At 40.6% G+C, this 12,390-nt stretch overlaps 1 protein-coding gene across 3 annotated transcripts in view; it reads left to right on the forward strand.

Annotated features, from left to right (window-relative positions):
- The window catches only part of LEPR (leptin receptor), a 52,574-nt gene extending 42,530 nt beyond the window's left edge, over positions 1–10,044 (forward strand). Inside the window, exons 15-19 of one of the 3 annotated variants that reach the window (XM_075181834.1) lie at positions 2,782–2,961; positions 4,581–4,676; positions 5,120–5,222; positions 7,281–7,356; positions 7,662–10,044. In XM_075181834.1, the coding sequence (XP_075037935.1) occupies positions 2,782–2,961; positions 4,581–4,676; positions 5,120–5,222; positions 7,281–7,356; positions 7,662–8,444 (1,238 nt within the window). In that variant the 3' untranslated portion in view covers positions 8,445–10,044. The remainder of the gene's footprint in view (positions 1–2,781; positions 2,962–4,580; positions 4,677–5,119; positions 5,223–7,280; positions 7,357–7,661) is intronic. The other 2 variants (XM_075181835.1, XM_075181836.1) reach the window with 2 other exon arrangements.
- The last annotated feature ends 2,346 nt before the right edge of the window (positions 10,045–12,390 follow it).

Here is a 12,390-nt window from a genome sequence, read left to right on the forward strand (position 1 = left end):
GACTAACAAAACTGACTCACTGCTCCTGGATTTGTCCAGATTAATGTTTGGATTGTGCAGGATAAGTGCAGGAAAGACTTAAGCCATGACTTTGTTGTATCTGATACCGCGATTCCTCCGGCCGGCGCCTTCTCGAAGGATAACTCCACCCAAATTTGAAACCTTAGTTTTTGGGTGGTGTTCCATAACTTAAACATCAATACAGAATATTAATTAGCTGGAGTCCAGTGTTCAATCTAATCTGGGGGGTTCCCTGATGTCTGCTGTGATCTGATAATACACTGCTTGATGAGGAAGGGGACAGTCTCCCACTCACCATCAACAACACGTTACCGGCAGGAGCGAGGAGAACTTTTGCTAAACACTGGATCACCAGACGCTAGGTTAGTAATATTCTGCATTAATGTTTCAAAAACTGAGGTTACAGCTTTGGATGGATTTGGCCATTGAACCTATATAGTAACCTTCCTAGTAAGTGTGTATATACCTCCCAGCCTATGGCAAGCAAAAATGTGGCTAATCTGTCCCAGATCCATGAAACCATCACTCTGATACATTCAAGTATGCTGACACCCCATACCAGGCCTCACCCTCTTAAACTCTAAAAATCGTGACTGTCCTGCCAGAACACTGGACTATTTGGAGGTTTGGAGCCTGATTCATCAGTAAACACAAAACAAATGTAATGTGCATTGGGCTTAAGCACGTCCGTATTCAACATGGAGCAGATGTGAAGATACGACTGTTGATGAATACGGGTCTAGGTCCGCTCTGATCTAACAGACACTGCAGGATACGTCCGATACATATGGGGAATATAAAGTCACAAAAAATGCACAGAAAAAAATGCGCAGTACGATTTTACACAAAATACGACACATGTCGCCATTTACACTCTTTAATGAATCAGCCCCATGATGTCTACATTAGATGTAAGCAATGTGTGCCTCTCCAGCTGTTGTGGAACTATAAGTCCCAGCATGCCCCCTCAGTGTCTTAAACTTCATACATGCCTGGGTAATTTTTGTGTCCACCTTCACTGAATGCTTTCTGCACAACAAATATTATTCTGCTGTATGATAAGAATATAAAAGGCACTGGCCCAAACTATACGGGAGGACTAAGAATGGTCCCTGGAGGGTAACTACTTGCAGAGCCTGCATTCTGGGCACAGCTTGCTTTAGATCTGCACTGGTCAAAGACTCAACGAGGCTGTACTGTTGTTTACTGGCCCTTTGTAGACTCTACAAGTACCCTATAGCGGATTTCTCCACAAGGCTTCAGGAGAATAAATCGTCATTCATTGCCAAGATCAATCTGCAGAGGTCACAGAGGCTGCTAGCTGCTACCTTGACATTACTTGGCAGAACAACCTGTTATTATATTCATGTGGTGAGAGGTGTAACGATCTACATACAGTTATTTATCTAATTAGTTGCTAAATTTATTTTTGCATCTAAAAAATAAGAAGCATATACTGTGAATGAGACTTTTGTGTACAACCAGCTAAACTTCAGTATCCTAGACCAGTTTCATGGCGATTAAACACCGGCTGAAATGATCGTTACATTATTACATGAATAGGCAAAGTCGGCAAAACCAAAACAAACAGTTTTTATTTACACCATTTGATAAATAAATCTCTTACTGTAAACAATCTATTGTACTAATATTTATTAGGATTTATCACTGAACGGTTGCAATTATGGGGAAATTTGCATTGAACCACAGCAACCAATCAGCAACTAGCTTTTATCTGCCTAGTGAAAGCAAATGTCTGATTGGTTGCATGCAAGATTTGCACCTAAATGCAATGCTAATGTTTGCAGAAAAGTAGCATCTAATTGGATACCCTAAAACCATGCTCTAATTTGCATAGCCACTCCTCCATTCCTGCTACCTCAGTTTAGTAGAGATGTTCACTTCACCCCATGTTTTTTTGTTTGGTTTTGGTTTTGGATCTGGATTAACATCATGCTTTGGTTTTGGTTTTGGATCTGGATTAACTTCATATTTTGATTTTGGAGCCCTATTTTTTTCTAAAATCACACAATTTGGCTCTTTTTTTGTTCCTACATTATTATTATTAACCTCAATAAAATGAATTTCCAGTCAATTTTTGTCAAGTGACAAGAACACTGCTACCCCTCCTGTTCTGTATGAGCAATGTCACTGGAGACTGGAGAGTGACAAGAACACTGCTGCCCCTGTTTCTGTGTGAGCAATGGCGCTAAGCAACATCACTGGAGACTGGAGAGTGACAAGAACACTGCTACCCCTCCTGTTCTGTATAAGCAATGGCACTGAGCAATGTCACTTGAGACTGGAGAGTGACAAGAACACTGCTACCCCTCCTGTTCCTGTGTGAGCAATGGCACTGAGCAATGTCACTGGAGACTGGAGAGTGACAAGAACACTGCTACCCCTCCTGTTTCTGTGTGAGCAATGGTGCTGGATCTCCTGGGGAGGGAGGTACTTATGGAATCCAAAACCCGCAAGATCCGACAACGCAACAATGACGTTTTGCCTCAATTCAGATCCGAGGACGCACGAAAGTACCCAGCCGGCTCGTGAGCCTACTCGGATCCCCCACAGTTCGGGTGGGCTCGGTTTTCAGAAAACCGAGCCCGAGTATCTCTAGTTTATAGTATTATATTTGTAAGTGAATTAATGTGCTAAACATTATATCTGCCAAGGACATGTTCCTGGACTATCTGCTTTAATATGTGATTTAAAGCAGAAACGTCCAGCCTGTAATAAGATTTGTTTTCCCCCATCAAGTGAAGGCCGTAAAGTCGCTGGACGTGTACCCACTAAACAGCAGCGCGGTCGCAGTGTGGAATTTGTTTCCTGTTCCGTATGAACCTCTGGAGTTTGTTTTGGAATGGAGGAACCTTCGAGAAAACGCACAAGTGCGCTGGGCTTTCATTCCCCCCAACGTCAGCAAATATTACTTTGAAGGTAGATGTAAACATTATACCTCATATTCATGTTTCAAATGTTTTCAGTTTTTAATGCAAAAATATTATGTATGTTCTTGAATGTATTGTAGATAAACAGTATTTGTGTAGGAGAAAGTCAAACTTACACAGGATACAGCACTGGGCCATTATTATTCTGATTCATTGAAATGACACATTGATATAAACATTTGTATTATTATGTAGTATGGAATAACGTTAGAGAAAAAGTATTTTAAAAAGGTCATATACTTAACAGAGATCTATATGGATTACTACTAATATAAAAAGTGTTTTTTTTGTGTTAATGTTTGAGACTTTTGGCATAGACAAACCAAGAGAGGGGGGGGGGGTCCTAGTGCCTGGAAACCCCCCTCCAAGCCTGAGGCACTGTATAATTGAGGTGTCTTGACCCTGCCCCCGCTTCACACGGCTCTGCTTGAAAAGGGAGAGCTGCGTGCACCTAACAGTAGTGCACACAGCATTGCCCATGTATATTATGGGGATAGGAAGAGTTGGAGAGCAGCCAAGCACTGTCTAATATTATAGCCACTCCCCCATGCATGCTAGTCACGCCCACTGGTGGCGTGGTGTGGAAACCCTCCTCTACAAATCCTGTGTTTGCCCCTGTTTGGGTTATAGGACTGAGCCCGTCAGCACAAGTGATAAGTCCGCCCTACTATCACTTTGGCCCTCTTAATTAAATAAAACTTTTCCACTTTTCTGGTAAAATACTGCTCCCGGGAACCACATTTATAGGGAACATTGGGACTATCTAAATGTCATGTGTCACCTTTCTACATTTTACTAACATTATTTTTGTACACATCCAGGAGCGACTCCCTAAAAATGCAATCTTCACCCCTCAAGTCGTATTCTGTTCTTCATCATGAAATCTTGTTTTTGTATTTGGACTCAGTAACAGGCGCACAGACCTCTCAACTGTTCCCATTCAAAGACCATGAGAGGGGTGGGGCTTGCATAAAAGGGGTGGGGTTTTCGAAAGGGGCTGTGGTTGGATAGAAAGTTGGGGATAAATGTTAGTAGGGTTGCATTACTGCAGCTAATGACATGCAGAAAATCTACTGAGCTTCTCCCAATAGGAGGTGCAACATTTTGCGCTCTCTTGCCTCTATAATCCACAATCTTATCAATATAAACAGCAGCAATAAATGATAAAGTACCATATAGTACATAGGCAAACTGAGGGGGGGGGGGGGGGGGGTTCCCAGTGCCTGGAAACCCCCATCCAAGCCTGGGGCACTGTATAATTGAGGTGTCTTGACCCTGCCCTCGCTTCACACAGCTCTGCTTGAAAAAGGGAGAGCTGCGTGCACCTAACAGTAGTGCACACAGCATTGCCCATGTATATTATGGGGATAGGAAGAGTTGGAGAGCAGCCAAGCACTGTCTTATAGCCACACCCCCATGCATGCTGGTCATGCCCACTGGTTGCGTAGTGTGGAAACCCCCCTCTACAAATCCTGCGTTTGCCTCTGTAGTACTATGCAGTTATCTGTACAAGGAGAATACAAAGAATGGTTCTGCAGGAAACCATATTTTCATGTTTATTTCCTCTAATAATTTAAAAATATAACGTCACCCATCTATTTTTTACAGACCAATTTTTTTTCATTGAGAAATACCAGTTTAGCCTGACTCCAGTGTTTTTAGAAGGTATCAGCAGCACGAAGACCACTTATGAATTTTCTAAAGGTAAAAAGATATCAGATATGTTCTCATCTGAAAAGTAAATTATGTCGCAACTTCATTTTCCATAAGTAAATGTTTACTTGGCGCCTTGTCGGCTATTTAGCCCCATAGGGACCACACCATTGATAAGATGCACTTTCCTGCCTCTTTAAAGGTATACTAACCTCATTTATTTATAGCGTTCCCACACCATTAATCCAGTGAGGTTATAGAAAAATATATATACTTTATAAAACATTTTAGATAAAGGCTTTCTGTACAATCTATGACAGTGTCTACTAGACACATCATTTAAGTAGCCCATTTGAAGCACCCCCATTGCACTTGTTGTGCAAAGTCACGTCTAACTACGTAGCACAGGAGTAAATTGTGTTATTAAATACATTTTAAATCATTGTTTACATTTTTGGGGAATAGGAGATTTGCTAATTTTCTCTTTGTATTAGTTACAGATGAAATGCAAAATAATGCCGGTTTATATGTCATTTTACCCGTGATTACGGCCACTTCTTTTCTGCTGGCGATAACTCTGGCAATATCACATCAAAGGTAATTTTTTTTTTTAACTGAAAGGAACATAAAATGTAACAATGTGTCATTTATACATCATGATACATCATACGGTGAACTGCATTGTCCCCTTAATGACTAGAGGTATTTTTTAATAACCAAACCCATTTTCATGTAATGCAACCGGTTCACGGAAAATCACTTTTTACGTTTTCAAATCTACCCAATCAAGTTTTACATTAAAAAAAATCAGGACAAATAGGACTTAGCTTTGAATTAAAAAAGGTTTTATTTAATTGTACTATACAGGGAAACATAGGCTAAATACGGTTACATTCAAAAAATAGACCAACATACTAATTTACTCCAATATTTAAATAGTTTTCTCAAGTAGAATATACCAAATATAGAAATATATAATAATCAGTATAAGATGTTCTTTCTTTGTAAATATATTAATTTATTTTTGGACTTTGTTTTGTATTTTTTTGTTTACATTTTAATGTTATTTTTTAATCATTGAGACCTGCAGGAGTTACAAGAGATTACAGTTGGCGAGCCAGCCACTCTTAGATCCAGTTATCCATGGATCATTCAGTGCAGATGAGATGGGGAGACTAGTACTGGATTGTGTTCTGAACTTCCTTTTTCTGTATATCACTCAGGGGATGTCCTAGTGACATCACAGGATTCCCCTGTATATCATTGAGGGGATGTCCTAGTGACATCACAGGATTGCCCTGTATATCACTCAGGGGATTTCCTAGTGACATCACAGGATTCCCCTGTATATCACTCAGGGGATGTCCTAGTGACATCACAGGATTCCCCTGTATATGACTCAGGGGATGTCCTAGTGACATTACAGGATTCCCCTTTTTAATGCGGGAGTGCTACTGGGAAATATATGGGTCTCTTTTGTTACCATACTTAAACACATAGTTTACTGTTTAACATCAGTTACTTATGGTAAACCCAACTACAAAAAAAACACTGATATTTTGTGCAGTATATTTTACATAATTTGAGCCATCTCAGAAAATTAACTTTTCAATTAATTTATTTAGGACATGATACCAAATACATTTTGAATAAAGGGGCTATAAGGAAAGACACTGATATGTTCTTTGCTCTTTTTTGCTTTTCCCCTATTTAGGATTACTGTAATCTAAAATACTATTGCCATACATGGTATTTCTGATTCAGCAAATCTAAGCAATGCCCAAGTTTAGCGACCTGGACTAAGTTACTGATATAGAATTGGCTAGGGTAGATTAAAAAATAATATGTTTTAAAGTTTAGAGAAGAATATACTGTGAGATTCACATGTTAAGAACAGAATAAGTAAATTTATACTGCGTTGGGTAATATTTTTGAAAAAAGGGTCCTTTCCATAGGATCGGCGCTGGGAGTAAGTGGCGGCTGTACTATGATGGGACAATGTAAGGCATCAGACGGCAGATATTAGGGACAACAGTATATGGGGAAATAACTGAATCATGCCGATCTTTAACCTTGTTCATGGGATTTAGTGATTAGGGTGACACCATGGGGTAAATGTATCAAGCTGAGAGTTTTCCGGCGGGTTTGAAAACCTAATCAGATTCTAGCTATCATTTGTTTAGCACATTCTACAAAATTATAGTTAGAATCTGATTGGTTGCTATAGGCAACATCTCCACTTTTGAAACCTGTCGGAAAACTCTCAGCTTGATACATTTACCCCATGTGTGATTTTGGTGTACAAATCACCAAAACCACTTTTTCTCTTGGTTTATGTAACAGATGAGAGGGACACAGACAGGCTATTAAAATTTTCTAAGGGTCCTGCGCTTGACCGCAAGCTCCCCCCTACCCCCCTCCCATGGCCAAGTGGGCGATGACGGTCACAGATTATTCTAACCCATTTTATGTAGTTTTCTTTACAATCAATGGGTGGGGTCTTAATCAGGCTCTACCTCTATAGCAAGACTTAGTAGACTGTAAAAAATAAAAATAACAATAAATATCTAACCCGCCGTGTACCTTATTGTGTATTTCTCAAATACAGTTTATGCACTTCATAAAATATCTTATTTTCTATCATGTGTGTTTCAGAATGAAACAAATGTTCTGGAAGGACGTCCCAAACCCCAAATACTGCTCTTGGGCACAGGGAGTCAACTTTCAAAAGGTTAGTTTGTCTAAGTAAATAAAGCTCATTGTGTTAGTGGGTTGATGTGATCTAACGACGGGCGGTGAACAAGCAACATTTTATCATATCCACATTCACATCTCTCACAGTCCCAGCGTTTTTTTAGTAAAAAGTCTTGCTAAAATCAGATTATGGCATTAAACGTAAGATAAATTATCCGTCAGCTACATTCTGTACAGCATTTCTCTAATCTAGTTATAGTACAGTGTGTAAGAGCAGCTATCGGTTTCCTAGCATTAGTGGGTTTACTAAGTAATTGCTTTTCTTTTTTTTTTTTGGTCCAGCCAGATACATTAGAACATCTTTTTATAAAGCATCATGAACATCTGGTGCACAGTTTTCCATTAATTCTGGAACCCGAAGGCATTTTCGAAAACTTGAATACTGACAAAGACTGGGAGAAGGAAGACCTAGGCATCATCTCAATCGTTGACCGTCTGAGAGACGATCGCGACTCTGCTTGCGCCACTAGCCACTTCAGCAGCGGTTGTACCTACGCCGAAGAAGCCGAGGGATCGATGTACAGAGGAAGTACATGCCAATCCAGTGTTAAGTACGCCACGATAATTAGCAACCCTCAACAAACCAAGCAATGTATAAGTGGGAGAAAAATGAGTGCCAGCTCTTGTGACGGATGTTTTTTGAAAAATAATTCCATCGTTATTGGCAATCTTGAAGACGAAAAACGGGCGTTTCTTATCATGGCAGGGTTACAGACAAAGCAACCCAGCAAAACGTCTTCAAACTCTACCGTGTCATCCGAGGGCTTTTCCGAACCATCCGACCCGGAGGGAAGTTTTGAAGGCGACATCTTGGAGAACAATGTCTACTACGTGGGAATAGACTCCATCCAGAATAATGAACATGAAAACTATTTCTCTGAAAATCCTTTGGTGACCTACCACCTCCAGGAAAATATATCCTACCAAGAGATGGACTTCAGGAAAGACAAGTCTTCTGAATTTATAGACAATAACTACGTCCACCGAAGCTTGGTGAAGAAGTCCCTGCACTCGTACATGCCGCAGTTTCAGATACAATCCACAAGTGACTTAGAGATGTTTTGATATTTGCACTTGATATATTTTCTGTGATGAACTTTACATATTTATCATGCATTGTACGCATGCAAAGAATGTGAAAGGACAAGAAAAATTACCTTAAAATAAGGATGAAGGAGGAATATGGAAGATGACGAAGTACCATAATCTGGGTTTTAGCTGCTTGGAACCAGTGTTTGTTATTGTGCTAAAAAAAACACATTTACATGCATTTAACATGGAATAATTAACATATTCCAGCACGGTGGCTTAGTGGTTAGCACTTCTGCCTCACAGCGATGGGGTCATGAGTTCAATTCCCGTCCATGGCCTTATCTGTGTGGAGTTTGTATATTCTCCCAGTGTTTGCGTGGGTTTCCTCCGGGTGCTCCAGTTTCCTCCCACACTCCAAAAACATACTGGTAGGTTAATTGGCTGCTATCAAAATTGACCCTAGTCTCTCTCAGTGTGTATGTTAGGGAATTTAGACTGTAAGCTCCAATGGGGCAGGGACTGATGTGAGTGAGTTCTCTGTACAGCGCTGCAGAATTAGTGGCGCTATATAAATAAATGGTGATGATGATGATATTCCGGGCATTCTAAGTCCTGGAATAAACACAAGAACATATACAAACAAGGACAACATTCCGAAGGATTGTGAGCACTTTATGTCCTTTTATATCATGTCCATCATATATAATAAACTAGGGAGTAAATTGGGTGTGTCCAAGTTACCGCCGTGATATGAAAAGTTTGCCTTTAAATTGCACCTCTGGCTTGCACACGGTGGAGCGGCTATTTTAAGGGTGGAGACACTATTTTCAAGAATGTTGTGAATCAATTCACTAGGAGACAGTAACATCACTGAGAGACTTCATGACCACAGACGGCCGTGAGGTGCCGGTTCCTAGTGAATTAATAGGCCACTGTCTCATGAATATAACTTCCACCCACAAAATGGCTGCCTCTATTGTATGTAGGTGACAAGTCATTCTCACTGGCTCTAAGTTGGTGAGTTTCAGATAAGGGTCGGAACAGTACATCTCCAAGGTTAAAAGCAAAATTTGGGTAAGGGCCCGAGCAATGCCTCCCCTCTGCTCTCAATAGAGCTGAGCACGGCCTCCTCTGAGCATGCGTAGTCAAACACATGCGCCCTGTGAGTATGCCCCGGACTGGTGCATTATCGAGGGGGTCCTTGGAGGAGGGGTGGAGACCCCTCATCTCAATCCCTCGCAACCACCCCACCAACCCCTCACCCACGATCGTTACACCCCTGCTTCAGCTATGCCCATAAATACCTTGTAAACTGACACAACAAGCACATCAGCAACTCTATAACAATATTAACTGCACCATCTGTGATTTTTCTGTGCCATATGCAGTGGAGGACACGGATCATGGACTAATAGGAGAAGAAAATATTACGTTGTATAAAGTGTGAAACTATTTTTGAATACGTGCCATTCACACCATTTAGATACATATTATATTTTTGTGACACAAGAATTGCAAAGTTATGATAAATGCATTTATGGAAATCATCCAACGTGATGCTATGCTTGTTCTATTTTTAATGTGTCTATACCGCCATTTTGTAGCAGTTGGGAATAAAAAAATATCAAAAATCTGTGTCGCATCCTGAACTGACAAAGCTATTGGATATGGAAATGTCACAACCCATAGCTTGCTACACATATATTATGGTGGTTAGCACTTCTGCCTTACAGCACTGGGTTTATGAGTTTGATTCCCGGCCATGGCCTTATCGGTGTGGATTGTTTGCGTGGGTTTCCTCTGGGTGCTCCGGTTTCCTCCCACACTCCAAAAACATACTAGTGAGTTAATTGGCTGCTAGTAAATTGACCCTAGTCTGTGTGTGTCTGTCTGTGTGTGTGTGTGTTAGGGAATTTAGACTGTAAGCTCCAGTGGGGCAGGGACTGATGTGAGTGAGTTCTCTGTACAGCGCTGTGGAGTTAGTGGCGCTATATAAATAGCTGCTGATGATGATGATATGTGTATATATATATTTATATATAGAGAGATTGAGAGAGAGAGAGAGAGATAGAGAGAGATTGAAAGAGAGAAAGAGAGGTTGAAAGAGAGGGAGAGATTGAGAGGGAGAGAGATTGAGAGAGAGAGAGAGAGAGAGAGATTGTGAGAGATATTGAGAGAGAAAGATTGAGAGAGATTGTGAGAGATTGAGCTTGTGAGAGATTGAGAGAGAGAGAGATTGAGATAGAGAGAGAGAGAGAGAGATTGTGAGAGATATTGAGAGAGAAAGATTGAGAGAGATTGTGAGAGATTGAGCTTGTGAGAGATTGAGAGAGAGAGAGATTGAGATAGAGAGAGAGAGAGAGAGAGATTTAGAGAGATATTGAGAGAGATAGATTCAGAGAGAGAGAGAGAGATTGAGACAGAGAGAGATTGCAAGAGATATTGAGAGAGAGAGAGAGAGAGAGAGAGAGACAGAGAAAAATTGTGAGAGATTTAGAGAGAGATTGAGATAGATTGAAAGAGAGAGAGAGAGAGAGAGAGAGAGAAGTTGAAAGAGAGAGGGAGAGAGAGAGATCTGAGAGAGAGAGATTGAGAGAGAGATTAAGAGAGAGAGAGAGAGAGAGACTGTGAGAGATATTGAGAGAGAGATTGATTGAGAGAGAGAGATTGTGAAAGATTGAGAGAGAGAGATTGAGAGAGAGAGAGAGATATTGAGAGAGAGAGAGAGAGATTGAGAGAGAAAGAGAGAGGGAGAGAGAGATTGTGAAAGATTGAGAGAGATTGTGAGAGATTGAGAGAGAGAGATTGTGTGAGAGAGATTGTGAGAGATTGAGAGAGAGAGAGAGAGAGAGAGAGAGAGAGAGATTGAGAGAGAGAGATTGAGAGAGATATTGAGAGAGAGAGAGAGAGAGAGATTGAGAGAGAGAGAGAGAGAGATTGAGAGAGAGAAAGAGAGAGGGAGAGAGAGAGGGAGAGAGAGATTGAGAGAGATTGAGAGAAAGAGAGAGATTGAGAGAGAGAGATTGAGAGAGAGATTGAGAGAGAGAGATTGAAAGAGAGAGAGAGATATTGAGAGAGAGAGAGATTGAGAGAGAGATTGAGAGATTGAAAGAGAGAGAGAGATTGAGAGAGAGAGATTGAGAGAGAGATTGAGAGAGATTGAAAGAGAGAGAGAGGGAGATTGAGAGAGAGAGAGAGAGAGAGAGCGATTGAGAGATTGAGAGAGAGAGATAGAGATTGAGAGAGAGAGAGAGATTGAGAGAGCGAGAGAGAGATTGAGAGAGCGAGAGAGAGATTGAGAGAGAGAGATTGAGAGAGAGAGAGAGATTGAGAGAGAGAGAGAGATTGAGAGAGAGATTGAGATTGATTGGTGGACTGATGCCTTTAAAACATCATTTAGGTGACATGACCTAGGTGTGATGCACAATGTCATTGGTTCCCAGTGAATAAGCTACTTACTCATAAGTATTAGTGTGTAGAAGACAGATGTGGAGTTGCAGAAATGATTGTCCCACACTTAAGAATAGATTTATCAAACCTTCTAAAGAGGAAAAGTGGAGGTGTTGCCCATAGCAACCAATCAGATTGTAGCTGTCAGTATGAGGCACTGGATAAATGGATCTGATTGGTTGCTATGGGCAACATCTCCACTTTTACTCTTTAGTAGGTTTGATGCATCTACCTCTATATGTATTATTGTCTGCACCATGCAATGCTTTAAGTACTACAGCAATCCTTTAATACAATGATAAATAAATTTTTCAGTGTCCTCAAAAAATTTCCTCCACACTGACAAAAAGAGAAATAGAGAATAGAGAAATGTCAGAAAGATGACAATCTAGGGTAACTGTCTCAAGAATGTATTATCCATTAAGTTGTGTGCAGAACTGCAACCTAACAAATGAGAATTATTTAGTCTGATTTTCCATTTTAAGAACCCAAGTGCTGACAAGTTAATTGCCGTTAACACTGTCTCCGC

Source organism: Mixophyes fleayi, chromosome 8, assembly GCF_038048845.1.
Source record: "Mixophyes fleayi isolate aMixFle1 chromosome 8, aMixFle1.hap1, whole genome shotgun sequence".
NCBI classification, from domain to species: Eukaryota; Metazoa; Chordata; class Amphibia; order Anura; family Limnodynastidae; genus Mixophyes; species Mixophyes fleayi.